Source organism: Sinocyclocheilus rhinocerous, unplaced genomic scaffold (genome assembly GCF_001515625.1).
Source record: "Sinocyclocheilus rhinocerous isolate Xijiao unplaced genomic scaffold, SAMN03320098_v1.1 scaffold525, whole genome shotgun sequence".
NCBI classification, from domain to species: domain Eukaryota; kingdom Metazoa; phylum Chordata; class Actinopteri; order Cypriniformes; family Cyprinidae; genus Sinocyclocheilus; species Sinocyclocheilus rhinocerous.
Genome location: NW_015629037.1, coordinates 280741 through 299487, shown reverse-complemented (window position 1 = coordinate 299487; position 18747 = coordinate 280741). Strand labels below are relative to the sequence as shown.

Genomic DNA, 18747 nt, shown 5'->3' with positions numbered 1-18747 from the left:
CACCCATATATATATATATATATATATATATATATTATAATGCTTAAATATTAATGGCTATACCTTATTACAGAACACACTCAGAAATGTAAAGGGATAACTAGGCCATTATTACAATGTGTATTTCAATGAAAGGCGGGGCATAGAGGAGAAACAATAATGTACAGTATGTGGAAAATAATGTGCTTTTTGAACCTTAAACCGCATAAACACATTTCATTACACCAAATACACCAAATAATGTTATTTTTAGCAACATCATATGACCCCTTTAAACCCAGCCACTGAAAAACGATCAGTCAGATGAACATATATTAAAAACATTTATGATGCTCCTCTAGCAGAGACTATACCTCATAATCTCTGCATTCTGATCATACTATTACTTCAATTTCTGGCATCCAATTCTGTAACTATGCTATATTGCTTGTTATTACACGGCTCTGTGGAATACTTGATTCTGATTGGTCAGTCGTGACATTCCGAGGTATGTTATCCCTCGACTCGCTCTCGTTTCATACAAACGCAGCTGCTGCCATTTTGCTACGATTGTTTTGTGCGCTGTAATGGATTATAAGAGAACTAACAAACTGGTAAGGTTTTAAAACATTTTCGTCTTAATTCTTTTATTGCCTTAATTATTTTTGCGGTGAAATGTTGTGTAATAAGTGGTTTGACTGCACCGTTTTCCTTAAATGTCCGTCTTGTTTGAATTTGCCGCTTGCTCGTAACTGCTGTCTTCACGGAAGCTTTGCGTTCAAATATTTCAACTCAAATCAATATTTCGCGTCTAATTATTTACTTAAGTGCCAAGTAACCGTGTAATAAGCGGGATAATGTACATCCAGCCGGTTGTTATCTCAGAATAAACCCCTTCAGGCTGATACAAGACCCCTCCTAATCACCCTGTCGGGGTTTATTCTGAGATAACAACTGGCTGGATGTACATTATCCCTTACTTAAAGTTGATCTATTTAGGTGAAAGAAAATACACAACTGGTCATTTTTGGGGAATAGTTAAAGGGGTCATAGGATGCTACATGCACTTTTACAAGTTGTTACACACACACACACACACACACACACACACAGACAGCTGTCTCAACAGATGGCCAAAGAGGGGTTTAAACTACCCAACACACACACACATGACACAGTCATAATGTCTGCGTGAGTCAGGTGAGGGTGCATGACCCACGGGAAAGGTCACAGAGTTTAAAGACAGGCATGATAACAGAAATGAATCACCGTTTGAATTGAGATACAGACATTTCAGATGAACAGGAGCTCTCAGCATGCATGCAAAGGAGAATGTGCAATCTAAAGTCATTAAATATTTACAAAACTATATCCCAGATCATAATAGAGGTTTGATCAGATTGAGACAATGAGAAGAATACTGTTATGTGCCTGAATAACATACAAGCACTCTTTCTGAGTAAAACATTTCATTAAAATGAATTTGTTATTTTAGATGATACATGTAAGAAATGATAAAAAGTATTAATACTTTGTGGCTGTCAAACGTTAGTGGATGATTCTGACAGTTAATGTGATTCTTTACACGTGTGGTTCCTCTGCTAGGACACCAGTGTGAACTTGACTTCATATTCATACATCCACTAAAATCACCCTGAGACCAGCTGGTTAAAAAGCTTTGCTACAACTAATATTTTATGCACCAATTCACCTATATAACTCCTACAGGTCATAGCACATTTTGCTGTTGTCTTAAAATTGAGTTGGAGATGAAAGATCATGAGAAACATGTTCATCTAATCCTGTCAATCACAAAGCACATTTATCGTCACGCTTGTGAAAAATCATCCAGGATTTCTCCAATACCCCAACTCAACATCCATCGTTCTTCATTTCAATAATACATGAAATATCGTTTAATCATTATTAAGTAGTCTGGGGGAAGATCTGGAGCGTGAGTTGAATCTCATCTCACTCAATGATTACACTAATGTTATATTTAGCTAACCAAGAGATGTCTATGTTATTACAAAAATGGTTACTCAACGTGCATTACTATTGTTCAAAGACTTTATGTTTATTTGTCAGTTTCACAAATGATTCAAACGTACAACAGAATTAAGTACCTAAACCCACTGCAATAGTGTACATTACAGAGATGCTGGTCTGAAATGCTGTGAAATAATAAAATCATTATACAATTGATCAAATATTTGTAATTATACAGAAAAATGAAAATGCTACAGTAAAAACCTGTTAACTGGTTCACTCTAACTTTCCTTACTATATGGTGAAAAATTGTAAATGGTGATGTGCATTATTTGTAATGCTACCGTAAAATACTGTAAAATGTATGGTTTTTGGAAGCAAAAACAAAAAAGTGAAAGGACATTTATATCCTCTGTGCGACATATTAATATACTACGTATAGTATTTTTAATAGTTGTTTGTTTGTATTTTTGATATCAGTAATGTACATTAGGGTGTTTAGTGTTACATTATCTGTTATTTAGTGAATGCTTATTGCATTATTTTAGTGCTGTGTGTTACCCTGATGGTTATATATAAAATATACATATATGAGTATTAATTATGCTTATTACGATGAGCTCTGATTCATCATGTGGATTTCTGTTCTGGATTTCTTGTATTATCAAAGTGGCTATGTAGAAGTAGATTCAAGTAGATTGGTACTATTAACATTATATCACTTACAGAAATATACGATTATAATTTGTAAACTATATATCCCGTTATACCTGAAAAACTGTCTCTGGCAACCTCAGCTGCAAGTTTTTTACAATATACAGCACAGGATATTTTATTACAGTGTACACAATGTCAATGATCTTAAGTTCTTCTCAGTTAATTATTTGTATAACATTCTTACTTTTGCAATCCCAAACAGATTGTTATTACAGTAAATTCTAATGATGCTCAAATGCAACCTGCAGACTTTTATGCCATGTCTGTCCTGATTTTAGGGGAAATCTGGTTAGATATTGGGTTAAGACTTTGTTAGTTTGGAAGAATGTTGTTTCAGGACCAACAAGACTTTCTGATCCAGGAACATGCCCTACTTGGCAAACTACAGTCACCTTCTGTTTAGAGTTGGCGAGGGGTTATTTTTTACATCAGTTTAACTGAAATACCTCACATATGCTTCAAAATAGTCCATCTTGTCTTGTTTTTGTGCTTAACATTCTCCTTATCATTATGACCTTTATGAAAAGGAAAAATTTAATCTAGTTTTTAAAGCAATGAAAGTGGTGCTGCGTCTCTGCTGTGGGGATCGAGTGAACTGCACGTGTGTGCTTTGTCATCTGTTCTCCTGCCCACTCCCCCACACACACACATGCTCACACACTATTTGCCTTCCTCCACACTTCCTCAGGCCCCTGTGACGTCTCCTTTTGATGATGTCGTAAAGGGGGCATGACCCCACGCATTGACTCGCAGATGGCAGCACAATGGCTTTAAAGCAGACGTGCAGGAGCAGTGATTACAGACACCCACTGACGAACACACACACCCCACACCTGCCACACACACAAACAGTGTATACACAACCGGGCTGCTATCTGCCCCAGGACCGAATATTGCCTCCCTCGGGGCCGGTTATGTGAGGAACCTGGAAATGCCATCGCATGAACGAGCATCTCACAACATGGATGCATATGTGTGAATGCGATTACAACAAAACAGTCCTTCAGGCTGCTATATACCAAAACGTTATGATGGAATAAGTGGGTATCTTTAAAATCAAATCATGATGTAAATACTTATAAATATCCAAGTGACGCGTGTCAGACTCTTTGTACACCACCATTAAAAATTTAGGGTCGGTAAGATTTTTAAATCATTTTTGATCACCATGAGGTTACGTTTTATTTGATCAAAAATATGGTAATAATCGTTTTGTATTTGTATTAATTGTCAAATGTAATGTACTTCTGTGGTCATAGCTGAATTTTCAGCATCATTAGTGTCACATGATCCTTTAGAAATCATTCTAATGTACTGATTTTCTGCTCAAGAAACATGTCTTACTATTATCAATGAAGAAAACAGTTGTGCTGTTTCATATTTTTGTGGAAACCATGATTCATTTACATTCTCGGGATTCTTTAATTAATATAACGTTCAAAAGAACAGCATTTGTTTGAAATACAAATATTTTGTAACATTATAAATGTATTTAACTTGTGTTCAATTTATTGGATCCTTGATGAATTAAAATTTTAATTATTTAAATTATATAATTTTATTGTAAAGCACTGTGTAACTTTAGTTTGAAAGGTGCTATATAAATAGTAATAAATATAAATTTAAATAAAAAAAATTAAAAGGTATCAATTTCTTTCAAAAAAATAAATAAAAATAAAATAATAATCTTACGGACCACAAACTTTTGGCAGGTACTTTACCTCATCAGCTGACTGTTTCCAATAAAGCAACACATTTGCTGGCCTCTGACAATAACCTTTTAAACTATGACACTTTAAACGTTGAAACTTCTGAAAATCTTTGAATTAGAAGCGAATTAATTAATCCAAATGAAATGTTTCATTGTTCGCCAGGCAAAATCTTAGGTCTGATCACTTAAATTTATCAAAAACAAGCCAATCTGAGGAATGATTAGCACAAATAGTGAGGGATGAAACGTATAACTAAATGTACTAAACTAAAAGTTCTTAGAAATTAACTCTTTGTATTCACATTGGTTTTGTATGGTTTTGAAACACTTTTATACCATTTTCAGCAAATGACGAAACTAATGATTCTAAAAATGTCACATGGTATGTATTCATTACACCTTGAATACGTGTATAATTGCATATATCTTAATCATTAGCCATGTTATTATGTTATACAAATCGACGTAAAAGCATTTTAACAAGTATAATGAATAGTGAATCAATATTTGCCATACTATTTATGAGGTTTCTCCTAAAATTACGATATGATGACTCATTATGATATCAGAGTTTTGTATCACCACTATTTTTTTTTATCACAATGTATTGGAATGAATTGAATCAACACTGGAACTTAATAACTACATTGCTGCCTACTGTAGAACTGCTTATAGCTGAACTGACCTCGTTTCAAACTGGTGAACTTCACACTGTTATTGATCTAAACTGACTTGTGCTAAATAAAGACACTATTGTCTTTTGGAGCTGCTTAACAGCAGAATCTGAACTGTCTCCATAGTTGAGATTCTGCTACTTCCCTGTTTATCTCTCTGAAATTGCTTTGATGCAATCTGTATTACATAAAGCGCTCCAGAAATTAGGGTGACTTGACATTTTTTTTCCTCATGCCGCCCAAAAAATGCTAAAATGAATTTTAATTATGATTAAACATGTTAATCATGGAAACTGTATATTCAATCAATCCTCTGCATGAATCTGTACATTTTGAAAAAATGATTAGATCCTAATACTATGGGCTACAGGCCTGTTTAAATCCTCAACATGAAGAATGAACAAAAGTAATAGTGATGCTTGCCTTAGTAGCAGAAATACTTCCACAGTACCCACAAAATGTTGACGCTGGAGGTTATTGGCAGGGACTCTTACCGTGTAAAGTGGTCTGTGAGGCTGCCCACCAACTCCCCTACACGGTCCTGATTTGGGTTGAGTTGACCCCTCTGTAGGTGCACTAGAAAGTCATCCTGAGAGGCAGTATGTAGCGCCACCATCTGGTCACTGCCACTTGTTACGCTCACACCAACCACCTGTGAGATTGAAGAGAGTGTAAACCAGCAATACAAACACATGAAAACACATTAACACGTTGCATAGCATGTGTTGCTGCACAATGAAGTCAAAGCATGTGCGTCTAATAAATCCATCTTCCCTGAGTCCGACAGATCCATTTTTCTGCCAACCAATGGCATTCAGTCAACCTCTGGCTTTGCAATCAGAGTAAAAGCTCATTCACAACACAATCACTTCCTGCGCTTCAGCACATGATTGACTCCGTAACCTTGAGAATGAGTAATCTGCTGGAAATAATCGTGAATGAATGACTTGATTGTTGCAGTTACTCAAAGAGTGTGACCAATCGACGTTGTGCATCAGTGAAATGTGTGCCTGGCTGGTACGCATGACTCTGAGATTAGAAACGGTCCTGGGGATGCTGTCGCATGAGCATGCACACCCATGTGCGTTATATGCTTTAAAATCCCATGAAATCATGCCCTAACTGTGGCAGATACACATTTGAATATACAGTCTCTTGTAGGAAAAATATTGATGATTCATCCTGCACTGCACATATATTTTTGTCCAATTAAACGGTCCCTAAGAAAAAAAAATTCCCAGTAATATTGCCAGCAGCCAACTTACGAGTGTCATTTTATTATTTACAGAGGCAAGAGAAATTATGTGAACCTATTGGTATTGGTTGTTTTTCTGCATTAATTAGTAATGAAATGTCATCTGATCTTCATCAAACGCAAACAATTAAACTCTTTTATGTCTTTATTGAACATTAAACATTCACAGTACTGTGGAGAAAGTAAGTGAACTTTACCTAGTTGCCTACATAGTTGTTTATGAGTCCCTTGCTTGTCACTATTCTTCAGAAACAAATCATCCAGGTCCTGCGCATTCTTTGGTTTTCCAGCATATTCTGCATATTTGAACCTTTTACAGCAATGACGGTATGACATTTTATGACCAATTAATGCAGAAAACCAATTCCAATGGGTTCACATACTTTTTCTCACCACAGCATATACTATTACAGCATTTTTTTAATACGGCGATTTAATGTTTATTTTTATATTTTCAGTTTTATTTTTAACTTAAGTTGTGTTTTTGTCATTTTATTAGCCTTTTAAACATAGCTTGAATTTATTTTTATTTCAGTTTTAGTAATTCAACTTCAACTTATTTCAGATAGCTTCCAAGGCAGCATTTCTAATTTTCTAATTTTCTAATTTTCTTTTCTTTTTAAAGTTCAAGTTTCATCTAATATTTATATTTTGATATTTATATTTCAGCTTTATTTAAATTACCAAAAACAATTTTTAATAGTTTTAATTTTAGTTAACAATAAGAACACTGTGGGTAAAAAAATCACAGGCTATGTTCAGAATGTAATACTAGAAATATTATTTTCATACTGCACAGTATATTACCAGTTATTTGTAAAATGTCTTGATATTTGGTGGTCCAATCAAACAAGAAAGTTTGGAAAGAGATTTTAAAAATAATAGAACATTATTTCTTGTTTAGTCAAAACATCAATTTGAGCTTACTGCTTTATATGCCTACATAAAATAATACTTGCATATTGTGCACTGTATGTGCACAGTATGGCTGTGACAAAACTAAAGCCTCTTGGCTATTTAAAAAACAGGCCTTCTTTATGTTCAAGGGGTCTTTTGAGGTTCATTAAAGGCCAGTGTGTTGTTCTGAGTGTACATTATGAACAGCAGTAGGTGCGTCACCACTGTGCCTGCAAGAAACAGAGTGATCAGGCAGCGTTAAGCCTCTTTACTGCCACTTGGATGGACACACACAGACAAACATGCGGGCATACACACACACACACACACACACACAGGTTAATCGCTCTGTGCCCTGCAGTACATGCGGCTGACCTTGCTGTCTGAGATTTTGAGAAATGAGGGTGGGCTTCCTGCACTGTGTTCCATTCAAACAGACACACACATACACACAAAGACCTAAATAGCATTTCTGCAGTCACTTTCAAACAGTATGAAATGCTGTGGATTTCAAAGATGTAACACATGATTAACTGTGATAAATGATAGAATAAGTATGGAATGGATAAAAAGGATAGTTGTGGTTCTGGATGCTGATTGGTCAATACACAGTTAAAATAAAACAAAATAAAATAAAATAAAATAAATCCTGTTCAAAAGTTTGAGGTCGGTAAGATTTTTTTTATATTTTTGAAAGAAGTCTCACCAAGGCTGCATTTATTTGATTAAAAAATACAGTAAAAAAGCAATACCGTTTAAAATAACTCACTACTATTTTAATATATTTTAATAATATAATTTATTCCTGTGATCAAATCTGAATTTTCAGCATCATTACTCCAGTCTTCAGTGTCATATGATCCTTCAGAAATCATAATAATATGCTGATTTGCTGCTCATGAAACAGGTCTGACTATTATCAATGTTGAAAACAGTTGTGCTGCTTCATATTTTTTATTTTTTATTTTTTTTGCAAATGTTATACATATTTTTTTTCAGGACACCAAGAGCTTGTAACACTCCAAAGAGAAAGGAAAAATTGAAATCGCATCATATGACCCCTTTAATAAACAGATTGATTTAATGCATCCTTTCTGTATAACAACATTGACATTACTTACTGCAAACGTTTGAATGGTAGTGTATAAGGATGATGTTTTAATAACACATTTAACTGCACATATGATTATAATAAACGAGGCTGCTTTTCCCAAAAGCATTGTAAGCCTAAGTTGATCGTAGGACCCTTGTCACCAATGGAGCTACATTAAACTTAGGTTTACGATGCTTTTGGGAAACGTAGCCCTGAACAAATACAAAATACAATATAGTTATGGTTATAGTTATCATAATAATTGTGAACGGGCTGTAGGGTTGCCCTGTCTGTGTCTGCTGCTCTAGAATATCAGCTGACACGATCAGCCCCCTGTGCCACGCAGAGCGTAGTGCGTCAGTCTGTGGTGAAATTAGATTAAAACCACAATGTTCTGGGCTGTCACAAAACAATATCCTTATAATAATAATAATAATAATAATAATAATAAAAACTACCACAGTTACATCCATATACTAAATTGCATGTGGTTGGTTGATTGATACAACACATTATTTGAGAATCACCACTGAGAATAATGAAAATTAAAAAAAGAATTTAAAAAGTGAAATGTCCAGATGCATTACACTAATGAGAATTATAGGGATAAATGTGCTTAACTGTCATCAAAATAATGTATAAATTGCAAATAATCACGATGCTCCTTAAAATAAGCTTTATTTCCTTTGTGCATTTTTATGTATTATCTTTCTTAGAATTTGGGGTGAAATAGGATTTTTGTGAGATTGACTTAGCAGTATACAAACTTTTTTTTTTTTTTTGCGCTATTCTGCTATCTTTTGAATATTCAAATCTGTAAACATCATAATGACAGCTGTAGCATGGAAATTATGTGTTAAAGAGTATGTGTGCATAATTGGCATGATTCAGTGCTATACTGCAGCTCTTGCTGAACTGCCCAATCGCTTATCTCTATCTCTCGCTCTCTGAGACGTCTGGTCCTGCTTCCGCTAGAGACGTGTGAAACATACAGATATGGTAAAAATGGCAGGTTTAATGTGTGTGTATGTGATTGTGAAGTGGAGCTCAGACTGCAGTGCTGCACTGTGTGTCCAAATCCCTCTCTCACTGTATCGCATCTGAGAACGTAGACAGAATGTAGGTCAGACAACTCACACACAGACTGTTCTGGTCACTGAATTCACTCCGACGCAGCCAGAAGTTTGTGAATGACCCTGTTAAACCATCTGATGTGGCTGGTCATATGGAGCATTAGTGCTGTCATCTAATAAGAGAGACCAGTTGGTAGTTGTAGGCAAAAATCCATAAGCTAAAGACAAGGGACACATGCTACGGAGAGTCAGGAGACAGCGAGTCTGCAGCAGACAGATGCACTGACCCACATTGCACAGTTACATAAAACAAAAACAAAACCCAGACAATGACAGATACCAAGACATGTCTGCTTTGTTTTTGAGGCTTCATTTCACACTCTTAAGAATAGTTTTCATTTAAGTTCTTTGGGAAACCAAAAATGGTTCTTGCATAAAAATGCTCCGAAACCCCCCTTTTTGGACCCTTTATTTCTAAGAGTGATATGCATGTAAAAGTGTGTGTGATTGGGTGTTCATATGCCTGAAATACTTACTGAATCAAGTGATATTCGTTTTTGCACTTTAAAGTGTTTTTTGGGCTCCAGCCTGTAGATATGCTTGTCTGTGATGAGTAGAGCTCTGTCCTTTGTGTTGTTGAACCAGTTGAGCTGGAGAAAAGAGAGATCAGGAGAGAAAAAAAGCAGAAATTAGGGGAACTAGCTTCCTCTGTCTGAGCTTGACTACAATTATAAGTTACAATGATATTCAGGGCTTGAAATTCATGAGCAACCTTTGCATCAGCACCGTTGGTATGTTTATGTACTGCTCCTCTATTGTACTGCATGTTCCTGCCTTTAAAAATAGCTTGTGAATTTGGGTTGGTGGTGTGGTTGAGTCTCGCTGGGAAGGGAAGATAAACTGGACCACTGGTAGCAGCATCTATAGCTGCAGTGGTATGATAGAGAGTGTGTATTACAGTCTTTGCTCAAGGCAGTCAAACACTGAGCACTCGGCTGTGCTTGTGATCTCCATGTTGGCTACGGTCAGAGGCGCTCATGACATGAGTGAGAAAATGAGAAAGTGAATAAGACTTGGAGTTTGGTGAAAGAGGGTGTGTGTGTGTGTGTGTGTGAGAGAGAGAGAAAGACTATCGTTTTGTCATGTTTATCCTACATATTAACTGTATGTTACTTTTTTTTCTTGGTTCACTCCTCATAATTTAATCTTATTTTGTTTTGCATTCCTATTAATGTTTTTCTGTTAATAGTACTTATTTACTCCATTCATACTCTTATTTTACTTTTTTAGTATTGTTTGCTCACTCCTTCACATTGTTATTTTATTTGCTAACATTGCTTGTTTACTCCATTTGCACTAATGTTATTTTGTTTTATTTGCTAATATTGCTTGATTTTCATTCACACTATTAATCATTTATTTTATTTTATTTTATAACATTGCTTCGATACTCTAATCTCACTGTTGGAATTTTACTTTATTTGTTAACACTGGTAGTTAACTCAATCCAACTATTATTTTATTTTATTTGATAATATTGCTTCTTTATTCCATTTGCACTATTGTTATTTTGTTTATTTGCTAATCTTGCTTGATTATATAATTCACACTATTACACATTTTTTAATTTAATTTAATTTTATTTTATTTATAACATTGCTTGTATAATCTCACTGTTGGAATTTTACTTTATTTGTTAACATTGCTAGTTTACTCCAATCACACTATTGTTTTTTTTATTTTATTTGATAATATTGCTTGTTTACTCCAATCACACTATTGTTATTTGCTTATTTATTCCAGTCACACTATTGTTAATTTATTTGATAATATTGCTTATTTACTCCAGTCACACTATTGTTAATTTATTTGATAATATTGCTTATTTACTCCAGTCACACTATTGTTAATTTATTTGATAATATTGCTTATTTATTCCAGTCACACTATTGTTATTTTATATGATAATATTGCTTATTTACTCAATTTACACTATTGTGATTTTATTTTATATGATAATATTGCTTGTTTACTCCTTTCACACTATTATTTTATTTTATTTGATAATATTGCTTATTTACTCCAGTCACACTATTGTTATTTTATTTTTTAGATAATGCTTATTTACTCCACTTGCACTATTGTTATTTACTTTGTCAATATTACTTATTTACTTTGCTCAGTTATTTTAGATTATTTTACTTTATTTCTGTTTGCTTTTTCACAGTTTATTCCTTTTTTCCCGCCATTGTTATTTTACATTATTTCTTAGTTCAGCTATACCCTGCAAATGCTTTAGCAATACAAATGCACAGTTTTTGTCATTTAATAACAGGGAAATTTAAATGTAAAAAAACCTACCATCCTGACAGAGCATGAAAAGAGGACCTGGCTGTATGGGTCTTTGTTCTTCAGCTCTTTAGTGATGCGCACAAAGTTGGTGCTCGTCAGAGGAGAGTCTTTTGCCTGCAGTGGAGAGACGCATTACTGGATTTATGACACAAAATTCTGAGAAGCTTAGTCACACAAGCAACACAAACAACAAGCACACTTATGCTTCCATGGTTTCCTTGATATCAATTCAAATCAATGCATGACGGGTTTAAAAACACTGTCATCATCGTCACCAGCCCACTCCACTAATGCGTCAAACAGACATGACACCTTATCTGCAACAACAGATTCTCAACAGCGCTTCATAAATAAGCTTTTGACTCATTTAGATGACCTGAAAACTTCAAAGGTCTTTGAAAGCTCATCTGTTATAGCCGATATAAACTGCGACGACAGGAACGAGCATTCATGCATTTTGTGAGCGCTAAAAACATGTGTTGTGAAATACAGAAGTCACAATAAATGTTGCTGAGAAAAAATCCTACAGAATTCTTAGAAAGAAAAGAAAGCTCTTCTTCGAATACTGTATAGAGCACATGGACTTGTTTCATGGATTTTAGTTCAAGAGAGATTTTTTTTTTGCTCGTCCTTGAAAATGTCAAAGAATATGCAAAGAAAAATGTAAAAAAAACAAAAAAAACAACAACAGATAAAACAGTTTATATCGAGAAAAGTCTAAAAAAAAATTCTCAAGAAGAAATAAAGCTTTGGAACAACATGAGCATGAGTACATTTTTTGGTTAACCCTTTGGTTAACTATATTCTCCAGACAGTCAACCAGTTTGGTTAGTTAAAGCAGCATCAAACCAGCATTATCAGCATAAGTATGCCAGGACTAGGCATATGACGGTATGAAATTTTCATGTTGCGATTAATTGCAAATGCTTTTATCATGGTATATGGTATTATCACGGTATTAAGTCTAAATATTTAAGTATTTGGTGCTGTGATGAACACTGTGAATACAAAAATCTGAATGGCTGTTTAAACCATAGATATGTATATGCCAAAGACTACACCAGTCGAACAGATTGATTTGTGTAGTAGAAACTAATTTAAATTTATTAAACTGAAAACTTTAATAAGCTTAATCAATGTAAAAATCCTGCATACTATGTAAAAATACAAAGTGAAAGTTCTAAATGAATAACCTAATGAAAAACTCACACTGGCCAAATAGTCTCTCTCCCAGGCACGGCTGTAGCCCCAGTCCACTCTCTCCCCGCTCAGAGCTGACAGAGCAGCTACTTTTGCCCTCACCTCCGCCATGTCAGATGGGGGGATGTTTTTAATCAGCTGCCGGGCCCACCATCTAAGAGAGAGGCAGTGAAAGCATGAGAGGAAGGCCAAACGGTTAAGAAAAAAACATAAAATCATGAAGTCATGGTATTACCGGCGGTAAAGGTGTTGTGTGATTCTGTGGAACTGCACCAGGGCCGCAGGCGGTGTCGGCCACTCCACACTCTTCCCGTAGTCAGCCATGTTTCGAACGTTGGTAAAACGTCTCTCCACTTCCCAGAAGTGAGCCTTCACCTTATAGCATTTATAATATGCCATTATGGTATATATAGCCCTTATTTTCCTACATCGCATACGTGCTAATGCACCTCTCCAAACCTGCAGAAAAACATATATACAGGTTGAATGAATGTGAGCGAAACACTTTGAAGATACTGTAATTTAAAAGTGTAATTTATATATTAATATAAAATATGCCCATTTTATTCAGTATTTGACTGATGTAAAATAGTTCCATCTAATTTAAAATACACAAATATTCAATTTCACCCAATAATATTGTGTGAGCAACCAAATTATTCCCTTATTTTGGATAGAATGATGCAGGCAGTGGGCATAGAGGCAGCTATATACTGTTGGGAAGAGTTTTATTATATCTAACATACTGTTTAGCATTCATAAGGAAAATAAAAGGAAAAAAAGAATGCAAATTGGGTTTAGGAGTATTGAAGTGTGACTAATGTACAGTAACTCAAATAAACAACTATGAAAGATATGACAGCTGATAGAATGAAGTTTACAAGGTGCAATGAGTTATATGGCAGAGTGAGAAAGATAAAGGTCTGTTTATTCACAATTGATTGAATATATGAGTACAATGAATGAATGACAGAATGAATTATTGAATAAACGAGTGAGTGAATGATCAAAATGATTCAGTGAATAAATGAGTGAGTGAGTGATTAGAAGATTCAGTGAATAATTGAGTGAATGATCAAATGATTCAGTGAATAAATGAGAGAGTGAGTGATTAAATGGTTTAGTGAATGTGTGAGTGAATGATCAAATGATTTAGTGAACAAATGAGTGAATGATCAACTGATTCAATGAATAAATGAGTGACTGAATGATCGAATGATTCAGTGAATAAATGTGTGAGCAAGTGAATGATCAAATGATTCAGTGAATAAATGAGTAAATGACTGATAGAGTGATTTACTGAAAAAATAAGTGAGTGATCAAATGATTCAGTGAATAAATTACTGAGTGAATGATCAAATGATACAGTGAATAAATGAGTGAGTGAGTGAGTAAGTGAGGGAATTAATGATCGAATGATTCAGTGAATAAATGAGTGAGTGAGTGAATGGTTAAGTAAATGTGTGAGTGAATGATCAAATGATTTAGTGAACAAATGAGTGAATGATCAACTGATTCAATGAATAAATGAGTGACTGAATGATCGAATGATTCAGTGAATAAATGTGTGAGCAAGTGAATGATCAAATGATTCAGTGAATAAATGAGTAAATGACTGATAGAGTGATTTACTGAAAAAATAAGTGAGTGATCAAATGATTCAGTGAATAAATTACTGAGTGAATGATCAAATGATACAGTGAATAAATGAGTGAGTGAGTGAGTAAGTGAGGGAATTAATGACCAAATGATTCAGTAAATAAATGAGTGAGCGAGTGAATGAATGAATTATTAGAAGATTCAGTGAATAACTGAGTTAGTGAATGATCAGATGATTTACTAAATTGAGTGAGTGAGTGATTGGGTGAAGGATTGAATAATTCAGTAAATAAATTAGTGAGTGATCACATGATTCATGAATAAACTATTGAGTGAGTGAATGATTCAGGGAATAAATGAGTGAGTGAGTAAGTGAGACGGTCAGGTGGACAGAAACATGGCACCTGCACCTGCTGAGTTTTGACTAAGTTGTCCTTTAGTTTAAGTCAGGCAGCATTAAGTGGGACAGAAGTGAAATCAGGACAACTCACAATGCAGATGAATAATTGAATGCAACAAGAATAATCCACCAATCATAATCATTATCACAATCACTGTTATTAGAGTCACATACAGCCTACACACCGGATGAATGAGTGGGAAAACCTAGAAATAATGAGCAGATATATTTATATTCATATCCTCATGTATGAGCCAAGTATAATTGTTCAAAGCAGATTTAAATCAACATGTACTGTACATCCCATACAAATAAATATTGGTTTATAACATTCCTAAGTGCAAATAAACATTGCTTTACATATATACAGATATATTTATATCGGCTTTGAGTAGAAATGGTTTCCCATAAACAATAAAACATGTAGACGAGAACGTAAATATAGATTTCTGCTCAGCAAGATCAAATGTATGAGGTTGTAAAGACTGACTGAAGTGGAGGTGCAGAGGGAGCTGCTGTCTAGGTGTTATGATCCCACTCCACTGTCATATCACCTCTGAACACATAAAAAAAACTTAAGGAGTCAAGAATGATTGAGGCAGCTACAAAGAGCAAGAAAACCGAGAAATGAAAGAGGAGGAGGAGAAAGACAGGAAGAAGCAGAGGTACAGTCTCAAGAACAACAATAAACAATGTTGATAGACAGAGACCTAAAGCGCCCCAGGAAACTGACAGCTAGAGAGGGAAAAGTGAAAAGAGAGTGTCTGTCACCTTCTGTAAGAAGAGCACTAGTATGGGGATGAGTGCGGCTCTCTCTTGCTCCAGTGTAAAGAGTGTGCGAGGTGTTCTCACGAAGAGTTTGGTGTGGCCGTACGCTACATCGTCCTCAAAGCCGTGCTGGTTCACGATGGCCTCCACTGATCAAATGATTCAGTGAATAAATGAGTAAATGACTGATAGAGTGATTTACTGAAAAAATAAGTGAGTGATCAAATGATTCAGTGAATAAATTACTGAGTGAATGATCAAATGATACAGTGAATAAATGAGTGAGTGAGTGAGTGAGTGAGGGAATTAATGATCGAATGATTCAGTGAATAAATGAGTGAGTGAGTGAATGGTTAAGTAAATGTGTGAGTGAATGATCAAATGATTTAGTGAACAAATGAGTGAATGATCAACTGATTCAATGAATAAATCAGTGAATGAATGATCGAATGATTCAGTGAATAAATGAGTAAGTGTGTGATCAAATGATTCAGTGAATAAATGAGTAAGTGAGTGATCAAATGATTCAGTGAATAAATTACTCAGTGAATGATCAAATGATACAGTGAATAAATGGCTGAGTTAGTGAATGATCAGATGATTTACTAAATTGAGTGAGTGAGTGATTGGGTGAAGGATTGAATAATTCAGTAAATAAATTAGTGAGTGATCACATGATTCATGAATAAACTATTGAGTGAGTGAATGATTCAGGGAATAAATGAGTGAGTGAGTAAGTGAGACGGTCAGGTGGACAGAAACATGGCACCTGCACCTGCTGAGTTTTGACTAAGTTGTCCTTTAGTTTAAGTCAGGCAGCATTAAGTGGGACAGAAGTGAAATCAGGGCAACTCGCAATGCAGATGAATAATTGAATGCAACAAGAATAATCCACCAATCATAATCATTATCACAATCACTGTTATTAGAGTCACATACAGCCTACACACCGGATGAATGAGTGGGAAAACCTAGAAATAATGAGCAGATATATTTATATTCATATCCTCATGTATGAGCCAACTATAATTGTTCAAAGCAGATTTAAATCAACATGTACTGTACATCCCATACAAATAAATATTGGTTTATAACATTCCTAAGTGCAAATAAACATTGCTTTACATATATACAGATATATTTATATCGGCTTTGAGTAGAAATGGTTTCCCATAAACAATAAAACATGTAGACGAGAACGTAAATATAGATTTCTGCTCAGCAAGATCAAATGTATGAGGTTGTAAAGACTGACTGAAGTGGAGGTGCAGAGGGAGCTGCTGTCTAGGTGTTATGATCCCACTCCACTGTCATATCACCTCTGAACACATAAAAAAAACTTAAGGAGTCAAGAATGATTGAGGCAGCTACAAAGAGCAAGAAAACCGAGAAATGAAAGAGGAGGAGGAGAAAGACAGGAAGAAGCAGAGGTACAGTCTCAAGAACAACAATAAACAATGTTGATAGACAGAGACCTAAAGCGCCCCAGGAAACTGACAGCTAGAGAGGGAAAAGTGAAAAGAGAGTGTCTGTCACCTTCTGTAAGAAGAGCACTAGTATGGGGATGAGTGCGGCTCTCTCTTGCTCCAGTGTAAAGAGTGTGCGAGGTGTTCTCACGAAGAGCTTGGTGTGGCCGTACGCTACATCGTCCTCAAAGCCGTGCTGGTTCACGATGGCCTCCACAGCCTCCTGGTCAGAGCTCATCAGGTGATTAGGCCAGGTGTATTCACAGGTCATCTTGTACCTGAGCATGAAGATAAAGGTCAGAATTTATTTCAGAATTTTATTTATATTTATTACATTATGCATTTGTCAGATGTTTCAGTGCATTTAGCACCTACTTTTTATTCTAGGTGCCTAGTGAACAAAATGCATTTTTGACTGAAATAGCACATTCTATGTGGTACCATTGTATAGTGTATCTTTATAGAAATACTAATTTAATAGAATATTTTCATTTTGGTTCACCAGCTACCAGCACTATTTAAGAGAAAACGCCAATGAATTTTGGCTAGTGGATTTTGCATACCTGAGCCACTCCCCGTGCATACGAGTATAAATAGGCGGCAGGTGCATCCACTCTTCAGATTTTTGCTTCGGAGCCGAGTGGATGAACATGTTTAATCTCCACAAAGCCATTTCATCATCTGTCTGGAAGCTGTTCTGGTTGGCGTTACGGTGCGAACAGCGGTGTCCCTGTCTCCAGCGATTCCCCTGGGCACTTCAACTGAAAGAGCAGATTTCCTAAAAGAAGGAGCTGACGAAGTCGTGGACGGCCCCTTTTATGGCCAGAATCCGCTCCGTCTCCCTCCTCCGTCCTCACTACCCTCGATGGCGGGGCGGCCAGGGGGTACGTCGACATTCCCCAGGTGGAGAGAGCGGTTGCAGTGCACCTGTGCCTGCAAAACGCCGCCACTTGGAGGATTCGTCCTCGTCTCCCGTCCAAATCCTGTAAGCTGACGGCCGCTCTCATGGCCAAAGCTTACAGTGCTGCGGGCCAGGCTGCCTCTGCCCTGCATGCCATGGCTATCCTGCAAGTACACCAAGCCAAGGCACTAAAACAAATGCACGAGGGTAGCACCGACCCGAGGTTGATGCAGGAGCTGCGCTCAGCGACTGACTTTGCCCTCCGGGCGACGAAAGTCACGGCGCAGTCCCTCAGGAAGGCGATGTCCACTCTGGTGGTCCAAGACTCAACCTGGCAGGGATGAAAGACATCAACAAAGCACGCTTTCTCGACGCTCCCATCTCCCAGGCTGGGCTGCTCGGCGACACTGTTGAGGGCTTTGCCCAGCAGTTCTCGGCAGTGCAGAAGCAGACTGAGGCCATCCAACACATCTTGCCCCGGCATGATGCACCACCAGCCACCGCTGCCCCGTGGGCCAGGCCTCAGTCTGCTCGTCGCCGTGGGCGCCCTCCTGCGTCCTCCACTCCGGCTCCGCCCCGCGCTGAGACTACATCAAGGCCGGCGCGTCGAGCCCCACGCAGGAGAGCGACGCCCCCAATGTCGCATCCGGCTGCTAAGTTCTCTAAGAAGAAG

General features: G+C 36.4%; 1 protein-coding gene across 1 annotated transcript in view; it reads right to left on the bottom strand.

The window, feature by feature from the left end:
• LOC107738593 (unconventional myosin-Ig-like) overlaps window positions 1–18747 on the bottom strand; it is a 58509-nt gene that overhangs the window by 14112 nt on the left and 25650 nt on the right. Inside the window, 6 exon segments of the mRNA XM_016550361.1 lie at window positions 5565–5722; window positions 9925–10038; window positions 11750–11854; window positions 12950–13094; window positions 13176–13399; window positions 17244–17451. Of these exon segments, the coding sequence (XP_016405847.1) occupies window positions 5565–5722; window positions 9925–10038; window positions 11750–11854; window positions 12950–13094; window positions 13176–13399; window positions 17244–17451 (954 nt within the window).